This window comes from Saccoglossus kowalevskii, chromosome 20, assembly GCF_978046115.1.
Source record: "Saccoglossus kowalevskii chromosome 20, keSacKowa6.1, whole genome shotgun sequence".
Taxonomy (NCBI): Eukaryota; Metazoa; Hemichordata; class Enteropneusta; family Harrimaniidae; genus Saccoglossus; species Saccoglossus kowalevskii.
The window spans coordinates 14,459,461-14,482,176 of NC_140660.1; the positions used below are offsets into that span (position 1 = coordinate 14,459,461).

General features: G+C 34.1%; 1 protein-coding gene across 1 annotated transcript; it reads left to right on the plus strand.

Annotated features, from left to right (window-relative positions):
• The first annotated feature begins 9,231 nt into the window (after window positions 1-9,231).
• On the plus strand, window positions 9,232-22,359 carry LOC102809509 (uncharacterized). The gene is made up of 17 exons (XM_085494293.1): window positions 9,232-9,356; window positions 9,760-9,790; window positions 10,002-10,218; window positions 12,450-12,533; window positions 12,731-12,802; window positions 13,690-13,755; window positions 14,512-14,601; window positions 14,729-14,812; window positions 14,935-15,018; window positions 15,142-15,225; window positions 15,362-15,445; window positions 15,575-15,658; window positions 16,295-16,378; window positions 17,871-17,954; window positions 18,645-18,960; window positions 19,427-19,492; window positions 19,923-22,359. Exons 1-17 carry the CDS (start codon window positions 9,292-9,294, stop codon window positions 19,933-19,935), a joined length of 1,608 nt encoding a protein of 535 aa, XP_085350419.1. The 5' UTR covers window positions 9,232-9,291; the 3' UTR covers window positions 19,936-22,359.
• The last annotated feature ends 357 nt before the right edge of the window (window positions 22,360-22,716 follow it).

The window sequence follows — 22,716 nt, forward strand, 5'->3', positions numbered from 1 at the left end:
TTTGAATTAAAAAAACAAACATTTTAGTGTGAGACAATAGCAATGTTATCAGGCACATTGCTATGCAATCTGATTTTTTAAACAATAATATGGTGATGTGATGCATTGTCTAATACTTACAGCGTTTCTTGTAAGCTTCTTTATGATTTTCCACCTTACAAAAAAAAATAATGACGAGTAGAGAAATATCAAATGAATTATGATCGATCGACTTTTGATATACTGATATAAATTAATTATGCAAGGTTTTAAAATACCATCAATTAAGACACAGCAGCAACTGTAGCACATGATGTGCGGTTAATTCGTATTGTTCATAGAAAGTAAAAATGACTAAACGAACACAAAACAAACGACCGACGAAAAAACAATTGACAATTGTTTTACATAAGTTCAATTAATACAACTGAAAAATATAAACGGCAATTACTATTATGTTTACAATTGACACTTATGCCATCTGAAATAATCCGTTTGAGAATGTTGTCTTTTTTAATAACTAGCTTATTACACATGCAAAATTATTTTGAATGACAAAGAACACTAATTTATAGAGAACGCTGACAAAGAAAAATATATCATCATGGCTGAGCTACGTCACAGAAGGTTTTACGTTGCTAAGATGCGCACCACTGTACCATGTATTTCTATAGGCTCTGTGCGAGCTGCTGTGGAACGCTGGTTGAAGAGCTGATAAAAACAACTGACTTAGGGGTAATCTTGTTACACTGTAAGGAGAATCTCAACTACTAGCCCAAAGTATATTTTTATGAGAGTTTTCAACCGTTTTTTTTTCACCGGATGTGGTTGCCGGGTGATAAATGCCCGGATGCTCCCTCCAGAGAATTGATTGATATCCAATGATCTAGTATAATCGAATTGACAAATATACTTTACGTTATTGTATTTGAGCACATCAGTTAAAATGAGCATACAACACTAATTCTCGACAAATTGTTCAGTGTCTCTTAATATTATTTTTCTTTGTTAATTCTGTAGCTTTTTGCCATGCTCAAACTGGTATGAAGTCACTAGTGGGTGAAATCTTCTAATACATTATAGTCAAAAGAGGTCAGTACGAGTTTTCTTATGTAATATGGTTAGACCATTCAAGGTTGTTGTTAACAGTGACTCCAAATAAATATATTTTGTTATCAAAACACCAGTTATATAGATTTTTTAATCTTGATTAAGATGAACTGATGTATTAGCTAAGGATTTATTGAACACATACGATATTGTGTCGTCTGCAAATGACACACATAAGGAATAGACCATTTTCCGTTCACTGCGAGAATCACGCGTTATGCGTGAAATCGAACTTAAAACAGGACAAACAAAAGTCATAGCGTCGTAGTCGCGTCAAACATCGCGTGGGATTCGACAAACGCGAAAGTATTTCGGGGACATTTCCATGCTTAATAATGTGCTGTCCACATTTGATGATAGGCAATTTCGATTAAGTAAGGGTATTCGGAAGCAATATTCCTCTGTCGAAGATCGGCCGGTCAATGTAAGCTACGAAATAAAGAAATTCTAGTTCAAAATCAAATCGTTCGATTTTTGCGGCAGACGTTCGACGCGCGTCTTTCATGCATCTCGCGAGATCTCGCAATTGTACGGAAACTCATCTTTACGTTCGTGTTAAATTGTAACTCCAGCACAATAAACAGACATTCCATAAAAATACTGGTTTAATAAATTAACATACAGCTGCAATTTGTAGGGAGGGATGCTTGAATTTCTATAAATCTTCATCCGACTAATAAAAAAGATTCAATATTTAAGAAAGATTCGACATTTAATAACAATTAGTCATAGGGGTGAGTTATAAACTTGGAATCAAAACATTTATATACAACATTACACGGCATCGATTAATTTAAAATGGAATTAAGGCTAAGGTTATATGAAATGCATGCATCACTGTAAATCCGATGAAATGATCTTTTCAAAATCACTCTCAGAACAGTTATTCTCTGACATTAATTTGAGAAATTTAGGAAATCTGCAAGAAAAGCAATTCGTGAATTGAAATATCCCGAGAACTACATTGTATTTCTTATTATTTCATATTTAATGAGAATGTGAAATAGTTTTTAATTATCGTTGTTCGTTCGTATTTTTCCTATATATATTGCAAGATTCAGTTGAAAGTTTGCACACAGTTAATATTAGAAGTTATTTTGTGATTTGATCGAATTTGTCGAATTGGCGGCCACTTTGTCTAAAATGGCGTATATAAATGTGTCCCGAATAATTTCTTGTAGATGAACAGAATTTCAGGATCACATACGGGTTACAGGCGCATGCCATTTTAACTGTTTCTCAGAGATGATCTCTTGGTTTCGTTCAAACTCGGCACAGTGCAGCAGACTCTACATACTAGATTTTAGTTATACATTATAATGTTTATTATTCAACAGAATATGCTCAGCACGTTGCGTGCAACGACTCAGCGAATTATTTAGCCAAACCTACACCCACATATCTGGATTGCTGTCAGTGCTAACGCATTAAATACAGAGCGGAAACTGTGCATTGTCAATACATATATATATAGCATAACACATTTCTGAATCTTCTTGTAAAAAATAGTTATTGTCACGGGCGTTTCTCCATATAAGTCATATAGGTATTGTAGTATTGTATATCCACTACTTTATTACCTTGGTGTCTAAACAATATAAATGACGTCAGAGAAATGTGTGTATACATAAACATATTTCGTGAATATAGGTTATGAATCTTTTCTTCCTGACAGTTGAAATGTCAAAAATACTGTATTCACGGGAGCTACGCTACATCACAGAATGTTGCTAGAACGCGTTCCTGTACAATGTATTTCTCTAGACTCTGTGCAAGCTACTGTGAAACAGTTTTCTGAGAGTTTTCGACCTTTGTTTTCACCGTGATGGTTGTCAGGTGGTGAAAACGCCCGGATGTTCGCCCGAGAACAATTTATACTGAACAATAATAATGATGATAGTACATTCCCATAACGCCATACATGATACTTTATAGATACTGTACAGGCTTGCTGTGGTGAGTATGTGGACTCATTGCATTTCTGATCAGAACAAAATGGTTTGTGCATTTTTCATCTGAGATGGTTTGACTTTATCCTGTTTAATACTCCAAATCGTACGTCATGCACGACGTGACGAAACACATACCAAAAATCTCACCCTTATATATTCCATGTTACTTACACATCGTCCACTGTCTCTTTCACCTCGTCAAAATCAATATCAATATCTGTGTCCATATCCATATCTGGTTGATTTTCCACATCTGGGGCTTCATTCGTCGGGGGCGTTGCATTTCCTTCCATGTTTGATTCTATACAAAGCGATCAAGACAAAATATTACACATTACTGTACGGTAGCCTAGATGTAGTAGACGACGTACATATGTCAAAGACAATATGTATCCATCCACTGACTACATGTATAAATTGTGTTCACGTTTTTTTTCAACAAACAGCACAGTTTCTCAATAATCCGTTGATTTATAATAATATGATTATACAACATAAAGGCGACATACCAAACGTACAATTACCCGAACAATCGCATTGCCTGTGTTCTACCACATCACATTTCTCACAAGATAGTTTATGTAATATAATCACTTACCTTTACGCCGTTGCCCTCTGATATAAATTGAATTCTTGGCGCACGCCTGTGGTATTGGTTGTTTCAATAATTGTCCGGCTTTAATACACATTGTCACGAGATTACAGTATAGTTAAATATAGTGCATCGTAACAATTTCGATGTTTGCTGGTTAGACGTTAACATAGCTGGAATTTTGGAACAACAATTCGAGCGACAAAATAAATTTTAACATCATTTTAAAGTAGTGTTACAAGTGGAGCATATCCTGGTGATTAAAGAACATAAGTAAACAAACCACCATCATTGAATTGCAGTTTTTCAGTGAATAAGTACGAATTAAAGAATCTGGTTAGAAATAAGAGAATAAAAAAGTACAAATAATGACTAACAACCCTTATAATTAAAGTTATGAAATATAATTCATATTACGATCAAATTAAAATAAATAAATCACGTTTTCTCAGTAAATTATGCAAAGTATACATCTAAACATATGAAGACACAAGTAATAAAACACAACATCTTAAACAAGCGTTCTCATTGAAAATTTATATTAGATATTAACATCAAATTTGCTCTTAGTGGCGGGATTACAAACAAATATATTTCAGGCGTGAACAAGTTGGTTTGATGGCAGTTTAACACATTGTTAGCATTCATTCACTGCTGACTGCGTGTTGTTGAGTAAAACATAATGAAACTTGTCACACAGACTATGATATGATTTAACAACAGGCAGAACATTGAGTGCGTGTGTTTACCATTGCTAATAGAATGTTATATTTGTTTCTGTCCACATAGCACGGCTAAAGTGTCAATGAAAGCTGCTTACAAGATTGTACATGATTGGCTACCCAAACCCAGCACCTAACAGGCAGACCAATCAGAGAGTAGCTTGTATGTTGTCAGAAGTTTTTTTTCGACAAATCAAATTCTGTCTTTTATACATCATTCGACTATATATTAGGCAATATCAAAATTGTAATTCTGAAATTGAAACAAAAAGAATATTGTAAAGAAATTACCAACACCAGTCAATCAACAATTATTAGTCTCACATTTTATGACGAATGAGATCCCAACCATTTATGGTGTAGAAGCTTTCCGGAAATGACGCATACAATAAATTTACTGTGATAATTGTATCTCCTACTCAACATAAGTTTAAATTTATCTTGAACTCCGTTAGACATTTTCTCTCCATACACTAATTGACAATGAAACACTTCGACAACAGGAATGAAAAAAAAAATACAGCTCGCGGCATCAATAGTCGACCAGCCATTGAGGGCGTGACACTCTCGATTAGAATTGATGTTTCTATATTTAGTGCATACTACGTTTGTCGTATCGAGTGGTGGAATATTGCAGGGTAGACGAAGCTCACTTCGATCCTGGTGGCGCTGTGGGACTAGCTCAGTACACGCCGGTGGTGCGTTGAAAACGCAAATACCCTACAAGCTAAATCCACAGAAGTAGCAAGTTGCGGAAGGTCGTCATTCCACAATAAATAGTGGATGTCAGAAACGCAATAGAACATATTTACCTGGCCAGTCTATAATTCAATTATCATTTGAATACGTTCTATTAACAATGGAATAAATAAAAAGTGAACATTTCTTCTCGGGTGAAAAAAATACATGACCCCGAACGACTGATATATGTACAAACACACCTATAAAAAAAATTCGACATATAAATAAAAAACAAACAAACAAACAAGCGAACAAGCGATCGGTAATCAAGCATATCCCTTCACAGTAACATAGCCATTTAAATGACAAGCGGTCTGTGACTAAAATCTAAAATAGTCGAATGGAATAGATGATTTTCCGTACAACTGCGAGATCTCGCGAGATGCATGAAAGACGCGCGTAGAACGTCTGCCGCAAAAATCGAACGATTTGATTTTGAACTCGAATTTCTTTATTTCGTAGTTCACATCGACCGGCCAATCTTTGACAGAGGAATATTGCATTCGAATATCCTCTTTTAATCGAAATTGTCTATCATCAAATGTGTACAGCACATTATTGACATGGAAATGTCCCCCAAAATACTTTCGCGTTTGTCGAATCTCACGCGATGTTTGACGCCACCACGACGCTATGACCTTTGTTTATCCTGTTTTTACGTTCGATTGCACGCATAACGCGTGATTCTCGCAGTAAACGGAAAATGGTCTATTGTAAGGAAAGAAAAGTCATGAAATAAAAGCAAAATTTGGCAAACTGTAGATGTTCAAATTCGCTGCCAATCATGTTATATTACATTTCAGTGCATACAGCCAATAAGTGAATGTGTTTCAGAAAAAAACTGGACAAATTCAGCTCCATATATTTTTCTTATATATATAACGCTATTTTATAGACAAGACGTAGTCAGTAAGTTATCACTGTGATTGAATACTCTATATAGATTTTCTCAAGAACATATTGAGAGCGTTTGAATACGCTGTTTCAAATACCCTGACTAGAGGTATATTAGAGATTTATACCAGTGCGTCGGTGGTAAGCTCTGTATCTAGTTATCCCCACCAAACGGCACTAAATAATCCAGTTCCAATAATCCAGGTGTATGACCTATAACCTTTTGGGTGTCATCACGTGATATACAGTGTTATTATATGATACATGTCAATTAATATAACTTCACATGCTGAATTGTCAACAGGGACAACCTATCAGCGTCAATGATTCAGCTGAACAACTGTTGTTTGTGGGGTTAATACGTGAATAGGATTCATTCTGACTGTACCTGAGAACAACAGGTAAATGTATCTCAATTATAACTTCCCATAACAAGGTATATCACTATACTACAATTTGACGTATGTTTTAAGTGGAGTATACCCACTGTTACACGGTTTGTATAATACGCTGTTAGAAGTATATACACGCATTGTGTGTAATCATATTCACGTTGTTTTAACTAATCGATTAACGATATAGACATGTATTTATATGACAATGGTACAGTTCCCGTTATTTAACACAGTTATAATCAAGATATCGTTTACAGTAATCAGTTTAATAACGGTTTTTACGTCTTAAGTTTGAATGAATGTTGTGGTTAATTAGAATAAAATATGCAAGACTAGCTTTAGAATCGTCTAGATTAGATTAGATTATGATAACGTTTTATTTTCTGGCTAGGAGCTTTACGTTCGATGGTTGTTAGGCACACCAAATCCATTCAAACGAGAAATATTATCGGCATATATATTTATTTTCCAAGTATACACGTGAACATAGTCTGGTAACGTCACCTGGTACAAAGAAGTTCCCGATAAAATTGTATGATTTACATTTTTATTGACGTCAGTTAGTAATTATTTCTGGTAGTAGTACGTGCTACGTACGTTAAGTGAAAGAACAGGTCATTTGAGGTTTCCCGTCGCAGAGGTACTATCGCGTAAACACAATAGTCTATAGGACGCAGATTGTATTTAGGAGCAAACACAAGCGGCGAGTCACCAGTCAAACAAATACTTGCAATGTTGACGTGTTGCTAGTTTATTATACAGAATACTTCTACCATCAAATATCACTAACGTGCGCCATTTTGAAATTATTTATAATGTCCATAATACTGTGTCAATTTGGATCACGTCCAGTATGTCAGGTTAATACAGACCGTGGTCATTTAGGTGTGTGTGTATCATGGAGCATATGCTTATGTCTATGAAAAAAACGCTCAGATTACAGAAATGTTCTCATTTGTTCGTGGTACAAACTTTCATTGTTTCGGCTTTATTCAATTATAATTTGATGGGATTGTTTTTCAGTTTATGACATCAGCAAAACTGATATAAAACAGACCGTGGTCATTTAGGTGTGTGTGTATCATGGAGCATATGATTATGTCTATGAAAAAAACGCTCAGATTACAGAAATGTTCTCATTTGTTCGTGGTACAAACTTTCATTGTTTCGGCTTTATTCAATTATAATTTGATGGGATTGTTTTTCAGTTTATGACATCAGCAAAACTGATATAAAACAGACCGTGGTCATTTAGGTGTGTGTGTATCATGGAGCATATGATTATGTCTATGAAAAAAACGCTCAGATTACAGAAATGTTCTCATTTGTTCGTGGTACAAACTTTCATTGTTTCGGCTTTATTCAATTATAATTTGATGGGATTGTTTTTCAGTTTATGACATCAGCAAAACTGATATAAAACAGACCGTGGTCATTTAGGTGTGTGTGTATCATGGAGCATATGATTATGTCTATGAAAAAAACGCTCAGATTACAGAAATGTTCTCATTTGTTCGTGGTACAAACTTTCATTGTTTCGGCTTTATTCAATTATAATTTGATGGGATTGTTTTTCAGTTTATGACATCAGCAAAACTGATATAAAACAGACCGTGGTCATTTAGGTGTGTGTGTATCATGGAGCATATGATTATGTCTATGAAAAAAACGCTCAGATTACAGAAATGTTCTCATTTGTTCGTGGTACAAACTTTCATTGTTTCGGCTTTATTCAATTATAATTTGATGGGATTGTTTTTCAGTTTATGACATCAGCAAAACTGATATAAAACAGACCGTGGTCATTTAGGTGTGTGTGTATCATGGAGCATATGATTATGTCTATGAAAAAAACGCTCAGATTACAGAAATGTTCTCATTTGTTCGTGGTACAAACTTTCATTGTTTCGGCTTTATTCAATTATAATTTGATGGGATTGTTTTTCAGTTTATGACATCAGCAAAACTGATATAAAACAGACCGTGGTCATTTAGGTGTGTGTGTATCATCGAGCATATGATTATGTCTATGAAAAGAACGCTCAAATTATGGAAATTTTCTCATTTGTTCGTGGTACAAATTTGCATTTTTTTGGTTTTAATTACTTTATTCAATTATAATTTGATGGGACAGTATTTCAGTTTATGACATTAGCAAAACTGATATATGGTTTTTTATTATAAAATGTCATATATTTGTACACACATAGACTACAATCTTGTGTCCACCATGTAATAATGGCAATTTGATGTGCGAAATGTAAAATTCGTTGTTTAAAATAACATTGTTTTACATGATATGACCTCATGTTTTGACCTGCATTCACTCCACAAGTGTTCTGCTTGTGTCAGGTGAAAAGTTAATACATTTTATTTTTTGCCTAAATGATCTTAATACAAATATTTGAGATAATCGTTTTCTATTTGGCTCATTAAATGTATTCCTCTTGCTTCATTCAAGCAAAAAATGCATATTTTCAAATGTTTTATTGCAGTTATTCAGTGATAGTATCTGCATTTTTCCTTATTAGGAATTGCGAATTCCAAAAATATGAAAAGAACATGCAATATTTCTAAGATGGTGGATATGTTTGAAATTTCCTATAATGTCCAACGTCTTTCTGACTTTCAAAATCTAAATGCTTGGATTGGGAAGACATTTACCACGTCAATACCATAAAATATGAACTCATACAGTACGTGGACGCACCGACGTCTGCTACTTGTCAATAAATACTCCCGCTGCATATTTCTCACAATAATATCATAATATATCATAAATAATGCGATACTTGTGCAAAATATATTTCATTGTACTATTGTGTATTTCAAAACAGAGTACTAGAGGTAAAGCTATAATCAGACAAGTGTACCCGTGTGTTGTACATTTTCCTAATCACGCCAATATGTCAGACGAGCCGGGAGGTGCCGATAATGTAATTGACATCGTACAGGACAATGCAGATGACGCGTACGTATACTTATATCTACCATGATTGCTATTTTATTGTGAACTTAAAGCGGCGAGGGTTCGTCATCTGCGCACGCGTCGGAATGAAGTACAACGCCACAATAGCAGCACATGCTAAAAGAAGAAAGACTTGTGGGTGGTTGGATGCTTGTTTGTAAACAGCGACGCGCTATGGCCGTCTGACTCATGCGCAAGTGACGATCCCCATGTGTTATCATGAATTATAGTGTTATATTTCGTGTTGTCATAATGCCTTTCTAAACTTCATTTTACATATAATGCAGTCTATCGCAATAGTGTATACAACCATAACCAAGTATTTAAATGCATACTACAAAATAAAACGTATTTTTTCCATTTTTATCGACAAATACTAAAGTTGATTTGTGTCTTTTTCTTTCAGGTGGGATTGTATTAAGCAATTGAAGAAATTAGTAAGTGTTTCGATTGAGTTTAAATGCTATTCAAAACATTAAAAAGTAAAGAATAATGTAATTTATTTTTATAATTCATGTTACAAGGGTGAACGACATGAAAAGAAAACTATAGAGTCAGTAAAATAAGTCGGGAATTTTAACATGGTGAGTGTGGAAGGATAACTATAAGTAACTATGATAGATATTAGTCACACTTTATTCAATCTAGCGTTGCTGTAACAACTCATCCACCGCAGCCACCGGCACAAGCACCTCCGGAACTGCTGGCAGCACAGCCACAACCGCTGTTACTGCTACTACCGCAGCCACTGTCGGAACTACCACTGCCATCGCCGCTGTCACCGTGCTAGGTGTTGTAGCTGTTGTCACCACAGTCACGGCTATACTACTCACCAGAAACACTGGAACTAATGAAACCATTACAAGTAGGTTATGCATGCACAGTGAGCGAATTAGTAGCGCACTCATTTTTATGATATTATCGTAACAATAAATGTTTGTCAACCCGGTTTCACGGGATTATAATTGGTTCATCATTATCATTACTAGGTACCTTCTTGAAGACAGCTCGTTCACGCCAATAACTACACAAAACATGATAGTTCTTTCTCAACCCCATACTTTCATATGAAAAAACGGCAATTATCGACAGATTTACATGCAATGACCGAAGTCATCAGCGGCTCTAACTTTAACTGTGTATCCACTTCTAAGCAAATACGACGATACATACTGAATCTGCCATAAACGCCGCCCTCTTAAGTTTCCCTCTAGAGTTGAAATTATGAAATGGTTCTTCCAATATCTACTCAAAACATGATTGTTCTATCTCAACGCCATAATTACCTATGAAAAAACGGCGATGTCTGTATGGTTTACAAGCTGGGCAACGACCGACGCCATCAGGGGCTCCAACTCTAACTGTGTATCCACTTCTAAGCAAATACTGCGATACACTCTAGAAGACACTAACGTAAACGCCGCCCTCTAACGTTGCAATAGGAAATTAAATTACGTGGTGATGAGTAACACTGAATTTAAACCAATCATGAAAACATCCGTTGACATTATAATAGCAATAGCGAATTGTGTCACCTCTAAGTGATCTATGGACTTGATGTTCAAGTATAAAGTACAAATGCGTGTTCATAGCAGCCTGCTTTGTTAGTTCGCCACATTTTGATTGACCATCAGAATAATCATCACATATATTGCAAGAGACGGATGCGTAGCTACTGCCTGGGTACATAATAGGTGATATCCACCCACTTCAAAATCTCGCGTATTGCGTGGATATGCAAATTGGTTTATAAGTTAGCTCAAGTGCTAAACAGCTAATATCAAGTCGGTTAAAATAGCTCAAGTACTGGCAAACCAATTTCTGCTTAGGTGTATCTTTAACGCATGCATTTCGGTTCATTTGGTGTACTTTATTAGACTCAGCAGTCCTCAAAATCTAATATTACATGTAAGAACGTAACAAATCCGACGAGATTTCACATTTTCCTTGTAAAAGGTTGATGGCTGTTTCCTCTCCGAACTCCCACTAAACACAAAATAATGTTCATATTAGGATATTAGGATTTAGATCGTGTCGTGTTCCGAATCACTCCAGGGAAAGTTATAAGCAGAAATTGTCTTATGAGCGTGGACAAATCGTCGGTTTGCCACGAAAATAAAATGATTTGATTAAAAACTTGAATTAGTTTTTTACAGTTCGGAGACGAAAATCCGATTCACAAAGGGAAGTATAGCTTTGAGATACTCTTATTATTTACTGTTCATGTGTTTACGCCATTGCGATACTTGGTTTCCCTGCCTATACGACTGATTCTACGCATAACGCAGTACTCTCCCAATGTAAGGGAATCAGGAAATATGTGGTATCGGAATAATCTAAATAGTTTATCAACGTTTAACGAGATTCGTGCGTATATGTGTGACGGCGCCCCTCGCTAAAAAAAGTGGTAGGGGCGTCACCCCTCCAAGTCGAAAACTTCTGTGTCAGCAAAATTGGCCCCTCGATCAAAATGCAGGAAATAGCGTTTCAAAGGCGACACCTCATTCCACACTAGATCATTGGTATCACAAGTTAGAAAAAAAAAACAACAACAAGAAACTGTTTGAATGTGAAATGAAAAACGTCTTTAATGTTGATATAGTTGACAGTAAATAAAAAGTATATCGACTGTTGGGACGAGTAAAAATACGGTCATTTATTAATAATGCAAAAAAATGGTGAATAGTATTATTTTATACTTAATTAGTGATATTAATATTTAAATATATCAATTCATTTCTTTTAGATGTTAATGACCTAAAGCTACAATGAAAGCTCTTTTACGTCCTCTTATACAAGCAATGTTGATTAAATTAAATTAAACAAAATGTAACTACATAGAATAATGTCCTTAAATTTCGCCCTCTAGTGGTCGAAGGAATTCAGTGACGTCGGCCACTGGAAGTCACTGTAGGTATATGTGTAGTCGTTTAACATATATTAAATATACTCGTTAATGATGAACGACTGCAGATCAAAACGATTAATTTGCTTTGAAGAGGCTTCGTCGCTCAAGGCGCTATTTAAAGGTACGGACTGAAATATACATTCAACGTCAAATGTTGATGGTTATTAAATGTTTATTTTTTTCTCTAGACATGACTACTTTACTTCCAAATATATCTTTTTCGGTTACTCAGACTGAATTGACAACACTTTTCAATACTACATCATTGAATGGTGAGTTCATAATTTCTGCTATGTTTACCGTTTTATTTTTGTTACTGGCTTTTCGAACCACTCCCAACATTTTCTTAGAACCTTAAGACTATGGATTGTAACTAAGCAAATTTGCGAACAAATATGTAGGTATACATAAAATGTATGTGTTGATCGGAAAAATATGTTGCTTTTAAAAAGATTATTTACTTTTACAGACATAACTTCGCCGCATGTATCAACACCAACTGCCAAACAGACGACGGAGTTAACGACGACTATATCCACGGGTACGTAGTTATTTCTATGAGATGTGTATGCTGTAAATGTAGACTATGTTGATGTAGTTATATGCAATATCACGAGTATATATACAAGCAGCGCATGAGATTTCAAAGTAGCAATCTCTGAAAGCGTCTCGCCACAGTGAGCAGACGCGCGCGTACATTTCTACAACGCCTACCACTCCAACGATGACGTCTCGAAATAACGTTCGATATAAACGCGGGTCTATAGAGATTATATAACGATGTACAGGCCACATAATTTTTGATACTATGTTTTCCAGTGTGGTTTGTAAAATCAGTTGTGTGATTCGAGAGATAATTACTAAAAATATGGTGACGTTTCATTGAAAAACGACTATAATTCGACGTGGAATTGGAACAGTGATAACGGGAAATAATATGAGGTTATTACGAGGATACTGCAAAATATGCACGAAGTCACTACAGCGTGGGAGTATCGACCGACGTGTGAAGTTCCCTAATATGAGCTATAGTGTGAAGATGGTTCACATGAAGATAGGACATTGGTGGATCCACATATTGACTAAGCTTGTTTACAATATAAATTAAAATACAATGCAGAACGGAAAAAAACACGATTGCTTGTTCGTTCATTCAAATCAGTTTTGTTTCCACGCTAACTCTATGACATACTATAGTGGTATTAGAGGATTAGATTAAAGAGCGATATTCGTCGTGCCGCGCATGTGCGTAATTTGTGTTGATGAACAATGATTTTCCCATAATCCAATGCGCTTTTCTAATGAAATCACGAGTACAAGTTTTGTCCTGGGCGTCGTTTGTACTAATTACTAACTAGAAGCTTTTTTTTACACAACCCTAAGAAAACTATCTACCACATATCATTTTTTATTTACTTTCCCCTACAGAAACCAGGAGCCAACATGTATCTACCACGCTCTTATCAACAACAGGACGTCTACCCACTACAAAAGGTATCTGAGTAATGTAAACCCAACCCAATTTGGTTGTGTCTGTTGTTTTTTGTCCAACGCATTTAGTGTATAATCGTATTGATATTGTTTAGTTTACAACAGATCTCTTTCATATTCTATGTCCTAATAAAACAGTGCTGATGATCGGCAATAAAACTTATTCGCGAAATAGTGTTTTATTGTTTTTTGCCACTGCGTCCATGGTTTTTGTCCTCTGTGTAACCGTGGTGAATAAAACATTGGGCGCAATAACGGAAGACAATACCTAACGAGATTCGTGATCACAACGAGACGATATCTCGGCGACCATTTACGTCAAGGGTATGTTGATGAAATCAGAGTATTAATACACATCAAAACAAAATACAATTTTAATTCAAGTACTTAATAATTGTAATTCAAGAACATAATGAACACGTATTAAAAAAATAAAATGTATTTGGCTACTCGGGTTTGAATCAGTTAGACATTGTTCATATGTAATTGGCAGTCAACATCCACGTGTGGGAAGGATAGGGTATCGGGGATTAGGTATAATACTAATCAAACACAACTATACTATGTGTTGCCATAGCAACGATCATTACTACCACACACAATTGTGGTATTCAGTAATTTGTGAATACTATCGTTAATAAATAATTTAAAATATTATATCGAAAACAATGTAAATATATATATATATAAACATTAACTGTAATGTATAATATGCCAAACATACCATAATGATTGCCAGTTAGTATTTTTTACTTTTAGATATCAGTACACGATTAGTGACCACAATGCCTGCTACAACTGAGTCTGTACCGCCACCGACAACTCTCAGTGCTATCACGCCAGAACTAGGTAGTAATTAATGTATCGTAATATTGGGACATAAATTGTCTCTTTTATCAAATTACATGTACATCAACAGATTTACGAAAGTAAAATTACGTCTATTTAATATTAATTGCCATTTTTTGTATTTAAGTCTCCAGTACACGAATCGTGACTACACTGGCGGCTACCACTGAATCTAAGCCAACAACAATCATAGCTACCACACCAAAACAAGGTAGTTTGTATTCTATAAATTGTATTAATTAATATGTATTACGATTATAAAATATCAACAAACAATATTTTCGATAAAAAATCTGTCATACAATATTAAATTTTAGTTTGTTTATTTTGCAGACACCAGTACACAGACCATGACTACACAGGCTGCTACCACAGAGTCGGAACCAACAACACTAATTATTACCACACCAAAACCAGGTAGTTAGTAATCTATATGTAATATTGGTTAATAAATAAGACGGTTATGAAATGATATCATAGAATAAATAATATCAACATTATATAATATATAATAAGACATTATACCATGTTTACTTGCAGACACGAGTACACAAACTATGACAACATTGTCTGCTACCACTGAATCTGAACCAACAACACCTTTTACTACCACTCCTAAACCAGGTAAAGAGTAGTCTATAAATAATATTGGTTAATAAATAAGACAATATCATAGCGAAATAGATGTGAACAATCAACATGTTTGTTTATACAATATGATATAGCGTAAGAAAAGATAGTATGTTTATTCACTTTGCAGACACTAGTACAGGAATCACGACTACACTGGCTGCTACAACAGAGTCGGAACCATCAACACTGAATATTCTCACAGCAAAACTAGGTAGATAGTATACCAAATTAATGCGTAGTTATGAGATGATATCGTGGAATGAATAATATTATCAAACATTACATTCAATGTCCAATAATCTGTTTTACAATAAGCATTGTTAGTATGTTCTCTTCGCAGTGATCAGCACACATTCTGCTACTACTCTGGCTGCTACTACCGAATATGAAGCAACGACACTATTTACTACAACCCCAAAACCAGGTATTGTTAATAGATAAATGCTATAGGTTAATAATACGTAAGCCTGTTAAAAGAAACTATCGTGTATTTAATCAATACCAACAAATATCTTCAATATAAACTGTGCATTACAACGATAAAGACTTTCCGTTTTCGGCATTGTAAAATTCTTTCGTTTTCTCGGGAGAGACAAACCTGAAAAACAAACAAACTGATTTTGACAAGATAATTGAGAAATATATAATACGAATAATTCATAACGAAATGTATTTTCTATGAACCCATAAATAATTTAACGATTATACAAGAATATTACAGAAAAAAGACAATTTGCTATATTCTCTATAGTTTTGCCTTCTATCTGTCTTCTATTTATCTTGTCTTAATTGTGACTGAAAGAAGCTGAATGAAATTACAAACTATTTAGTGTGTTCAACAACTATGTATAAACAATGACTTTAATAAATATGGTTTTACTTGGTAAAAATACTGTTGTATTTTCCTGCATAAAAACAAAAGAATTTCACAATGTGCGAAACGCAAACATTATAGTGTGTGTGATTGCTCGAAATCTCTAGCTATTTAGAATAGTTACTTAGAACAACGATAACCTAATACTATTTACTGTATAAAAATGGCAGTATGGTCTTCACGCAGAAACCAGTACACGAATAATGACTACACTAGCTGATACAACTGAATATGAACCAACAACTCTGATCACTACAACATCAGAACCAGGTATCGATTTTCAACTATTACCAGATTCTTTAATAAAATAACTGTTCATTTCTTTTTTTTAAAAAAGGGCCAAATAACACGAAAATTAGTGTTTGAGATATTACATACCGTTTGAGATTGTAGCATTGTGTTTCGAGGTCTCAATACCCGACTAAAAAGTCTTGTCAAACATTCCGTGTAAGCTAGACATCATTAATGACACGATTCTGTTCATTGAGCAAACAATGAGTGATTTCCATTCATTTTAATAAGACCGTGAACACGAGGTTTCGCATTTTGAACTACACAATACTACCTGTAATAGCAAAGTGAACACGAGGGATTGAATTTATTTATTTTTGACTACACAATACTACCAGCAATAACAAAGTGAACACGAGGGATTGAATTTATTTATTTTTGACTACACAATACTACCAGCAATAACAAAGTGAACACGAGGGATTGAATTTATTTATTTTTGACTACACAATACTACCAGCAATAACAAAGTGAACACGAGGGATTGAATTTATTTATTTTTGACTACACAATACTACCAGAGTTAAGAAGTTGAATACGAGGGTTCGCATTTATTTATTTTGAACTACGCTACACCACCAACAACAAAACAATACTACCAGTAATAAGACAGAACTACTGTAATAAAAAAGTGAACACGTAGATTTTAATTTATTTATTTTGGACTACACAATGCTACCAGCAACTAGAACTAATATAAACCTTGTAACCAAAGACAATTCTCGCCTATTTTATGATTCACAAAAGTGGAAATATAGACATCATACTTAGCTACTGAAATAAGGGAATGAACCATTTCGCGTCGCTCGACAACCCAGGAAGAAGACACTGAGTTTAACTTCGTAAAGTACTTGCAAATAAATATTTATCGTTAGAAATCGATAATAACACATCTATAATCTGAAGTAATTATGACCTCAATAATCACGTGTTTTTGCAATAGCAAAATGTATTGTTTAAGGCTATTTATGTTTGAACCGGCATGTGAAATATGGTTTCAAATAAAACAATATTTTTAATGTTATATTGCGTTACATATGAGTTATCCAAACTCAGGTGGTCTATAAACATAAAAAGAAAAATAACTGGAATATTTTAATACGATTTTATAGAAATATAAACAAAGGTTGACGATTGTAATTTAATTCAATTTAATGTTTGGTGGTCATCACCTGCACATGCGTCAGATGGCCATAGCGTGTCGTTGTTTACAACAAGCGTCTACCCATAAGCCATCGCGTTTTGGCATGCGTTGGGACTCAATTCCCGCGCGTGCGCAGGTGACGGCTCTCCTGCTTTACCAACATATAAGAAGAGTTTTCAGTTACAACTTTTCAAAGTTGTAACTGAATATGGCGGGATATGTCACAGCCATTAATAAACACACAACACTATTATATGCAAATCTTCAAGAACTTAAAGTTTATAGTTCAAAAAATATAAACTATTTATTTTTTTATTTTTCTTGCAGTGGTTTCCTCAGAATTTCTGACTACATATACCCCGACAACTACGTTAGCAGCAACCACAAGTGTCTATAGTACATTTGATCCAGGTAAGTGTTATTGACATTGATGACGTCATAATTAGTGTAAGCAGTAACATCATTTCAAAGAAAAGATTGCTTTTCAGTAATGTTGCTAGTTAATCGCGTATTTGCATAATTATGATAACGTAATTATGCGTTACGTCATAGTCCGGTCACAGATGAAAATGCACAGAATTATTCATTTTGCAATAAACTGTGCTCCCGTATCCTAATATTCGAGAAAATGATGCTTTCAATTTAGTAGATAGTAACCATTATAATGCTTTTACTGTAGATTTCAATGACAGAGATATTGAATTGATATAAAAATAGATTCTAAAATGTGTCGTAATTAGAATCGCGTTCTATGTAATATATGTGAATTTAATGATTTTAGGAAAATCTTATGACAAGTATGTCAGTGACTGCAAAAGACATGATGCCATGTGTTAAACTTCAATAATCATTTACTAATATGCTGTATTATATATAATGTATAATTATCCCAGTGATTTAAGGATTTAAACCTGTTCGTAACTTATAATTATATTTTCACTATCGAACATAAATTTTAGTCTTCCGTATCGAAAATATGAGTTATTTTGAATAATTACAGAAATTAAATACACGCTTGTATATGTCCAACTGCATGATGACAGAAGTTAAAAGAAGAAAGTGTAAACACACATTTATATACAACGACGTACTTTTTTTCAGATCGTCCCTTTATTAATATTGGATGCACTCGATACCAGATATATCTTGGGAAACTATCGTGGGACGAAGCTAAGACATCCTGTGAAAATAATGGAGGCGCACTTGCTTCGTTGCACACAGAAAATATCAACGAAAAGGTCATAGAATTCATCGAAAATAGTAATTTGGACGATGGATACACTGATTATTGGATTGGCTTGAATGATGTTTCCAATGAAGGGAGTTTTGTATGGGTAAACGGAGAGCCATTTGTTTACACGTATTGGTCGTTGGGGAATCCGGACAATACAAATAATCAAGACTGTGTACAGTTATGGTGAGTAAAAAATATATTACATGAAACATCTATGCATATAACATGCCACGTGGTCCACATCGCAGTTTGCTAAGAACAAACTCCTTCGTAACAATGATAGAAAAGAGTTATCAATTGACCATTAGAGTGCAAGCGTGACTTAGCTCTTTATATATTGCTTGCTGGCTGTATATCAGTATATCTACACGTACATTTTTAGGTAAACATGTATTGTAGTTTGTTTGTCTATGAAGTTTGTTTGTAAATTTGTTATTGAGCAAAGATCGTGGATGTGATGCTGTTTCCAGTCAATTATGTTCGACTTAATTTGCGTCAACACGGGAAAACTCATCCTGCCCGGACACGACGAGGATTGACAGATTGAGAGCTAAACAAATAATTGATTAAATGAATTTATCTTGGAATGTTTAAAAAATACTATGCCTTGAGTATGTACTAAAACTATCAGTTTATTTAAATATGTTAGGCATACGTATGGCTATAGATGGGATGATGACATTTGTTACTATGTGAAAAGATACATATGTCAAAGGTATGTATAACATATTATTTATATTAACGCATAAATATATGTCTTCACTAAGCACGTTACTGTACATATATATAGTACATTCTGGGATAGAACTTTTATTGTTTATTATGAAAAAATAATAATATTTTAAAAAAGATACTAAATTATGTTTCTACTTTTTAAATCAATATTGACTATCGACTATTTTACAGGACATTTTGTATTGTATCTCGAGAAATAACTGGTGACTGCAATCAACAAGTTCTGTTTTTACTGAATTTACCAACTGTTTCGCGCTTGCTTTATTGACTTATTAATTGGTATTATATATTGAGATAAAACTTGCGACAAGCACAAAATGAAACACGTTTTGAAGAAACTATAATTGAAATACTAATCTTTTGCGAAAATGCGATTTTTTATCTTTAATCATCGCGTTCTTTCTTTACAGTGCCATATGTTGACAATGTAGTCTATGCTGATTGGATGAAGGCCCGCTCACTTAAAAAGGAAAGTTAAGCCATATGATCTGAGTTTAATTAATACATAACGTGTGTGTAAAAAGATGCATTACATGCACAATTATTAATTCTTGAGAGAATGTCTCACAATTTATATGTTTGTAAATATATAGTTAGTTAGGCTCATTATACCCAAAACGTGATCGCAGTAAACATGTACATATATGAACGTTCCGTTCATTCATTGTAATTGTCTAAAAAGGCTGTTTTATTTCTTAGTTCATTTTCATACAACAATTGTGAAATGTCTGTTTAAAGTTTTGTCAATCATTGATAGCCAACTACCATTTTCGTTTTTGTTTTATGTGAGGTATTTACAGTTGTACTGTATACATATGTCTTCTCATTTATCTGCACTCATTGAGGGAGACGATACCTTTTGCTTACACATTCATACAAGTTATTCTATTTTAGTATAACTGTCAATTGACTGAATTGTTCTTAATGTTATGCACACATAATTAATTGTATTATAGACTATGTCAATCTTACATTACCCTATGATATTTGCCATAGTCAAGCACGTAACCGAGGCGCTAATTTTTCATCTGTATAGTTGAAATATAAAAACTAAAAATATAAAAAGTAATAAGTAATATTATAGGATGCAAATATCACAATCGGATATAGAAAACTAATTTTAAATTCAAGTAGTTTTTATTTTATTAATTGTATACTATAAGTGGAAGACTTCTCGAATATTGTTATTGCCAATGACGGACGTAAGAATCTGTTTTCCTTTCACTGGTTGAGCATTGTAACAAAATATACTTGTCAACTGTTTGTTAGGCGAGGTACATAGCTGCCTAGTGTATTATAGATGAATAGTGTGAACTCTATCGCAACTGGTCGCATTCTCCAATGTATAGTAAATTTAAATAAAATATTAATTTAGGAATGGTTTATTTATAATAATCGATAAAATGGTATTGCTATTTTTTATATATTAAAGCGCGGTGGTCGTCGCGCTGCGCATGTGCCACATTTGTGTTGATAAACATTTGATTTTCCCACAATTCAATGCGCTTTTCAAATGGAAATCACATGTATGAGGTTTGATCTGGGCGCGACTTGCACTGATTACCGCCGGTGACTCCTTTAATACCTTCCAATCACCTCAAAATTACCTAATTAAAACTTGTAAATGTCTCAGTTTGTACTCTTTGATTTGCGCAACAGTCAAAGTCGCCATCTTAGTTTATATGAGACCCATATATCTCATGCATGCATGGCACGACGACTGTCGCCCTTTTACAATTTGTTTTTGTTTTTTCGCAATAAAGAAAAAGAAACAGAGCAGACAAAGACAAAACCTTGACTGGTATACGGTTGTGAAACAAAATAAAAAAGAAAATTACTTTACTTGTATTTAGCCAACCTATCATTTAAGATCTCCCATTTACGATAGTGATATTGTTCCATTCCTTTATATAGGACTATTTCAAACTCTATGTTTCTGTTTTCACGGACTAGTGATTTAAATGCATTTACAGAAGGGTCTGTAGCATATCCTCTACAGTTATGAATATACTTTTTGAGCATTAAAATAGAGTGGTTTAAAATCAGTTTTTCCTCAGTTAAAAAAAAACTAAAATTATATTTACTTTATTATACACTATTTGTTGAATATTACTACACTCTGCCTGCAATGCATTCCAAAATCTATGAACATGGTGAACGTCAATTAAAATATGTTCAATTATTTCATTATACAATTGGCAGAGTGAACACAAAGGAGAATTTACAAGGCTCCATTCAAATAATTTTGCATTAACAGGTAAGTATCTATGTAGAATTTGGAACTTAAAAGCTCTCATGGATGCAGCTTTAGTTGTCCGAAAAAGAAGTGTAAATATCACATTACTCATTGTCGCATACGACTTGTTTACCACTTCCGTGTGATTGAGAATGTTCTAGAACCGTACTGTGTCTGGGTGGAATTTTTAGAAACTGATGAATAGGTAATAGAACACTGTAGGAGGCAATAGAAATTTGTATCAGGTTGCCATGACAACATCAATTATATGAATAATCTATTTAGTAAATAACTTATTATGTGACATAACAGGTAGCATATCAATGACGGGGTTGATATTATGTATTAATAAAAAACAAAACTATTGTGTTCCGGGCCACAATGACTCGCTACAAACTTTGAAGCAGCTTGGCCGAATATTTTAAAGTATATTTTTCACAAGGTGGGTTTATTTTAGTCAGTATAAGTGATCTGAGTGGTCAGTACTAAAATATGGTATAAAATAGAGCTTGGCTGGTTGGTTGGTTGGTTGGTGGAGGAATTATGTTGACCTTGCTGTGGACGTTTATACATCGATAATGAATACAAATTTTGCTATATATTGCATTATATTTGGAGCAACATCGATATTAACCGTATATTCATGTTGGTACTCATTGCATTACTCTGACCTTACACTTTAACAATCATCCACATGGTGTTGGCCAGTTTATTATTAAAATTCACCACTTATGGTATCTTGGTCATTGGCAGGATATGCGTTAGGAGAAAGGCTGTTATACACTACTTTATCGCTATCCACATCAAAAAAATATTATGTGACCTCTTTCCAAGGATTAAGACATTCGAAAAATATACTGCATGAATATCACCAGAAATGTAAACGATAGAGAATTTGTTCAACCCATTCTAGAAGTTTCGTTACACACAGAGGTGAATACAGGAACATAACTATGCAAAACTGAATT

What these genes read in the sequence shown, in the direction of transcription:
- LOC102809509 (XM_085494293.1), top strand. Translation starts at nt 9,292, where the DNA reads ATGTCAGACGAGCCGGGAGGTGCCGATAATGTAATTGACATCGTACAG. An exon ending in TACTACCACTCCTAAACCAG is followed by an intron (nt 15,226 to 15,361) that starts GTAAAGAGTAGT and finishes TTCACTTTGCAG; the next exon opens with ACACTAGTACAGGAATCACG. An exon ending in CTATAGTACATTTGATCCAG is followed by an intron (nt 17,955 to 18,644) that starts GTAAGTGTTATT and finishes ACTTTTTTTCAG; the next exon opens with ATCGTCCCTTTATTAATATT.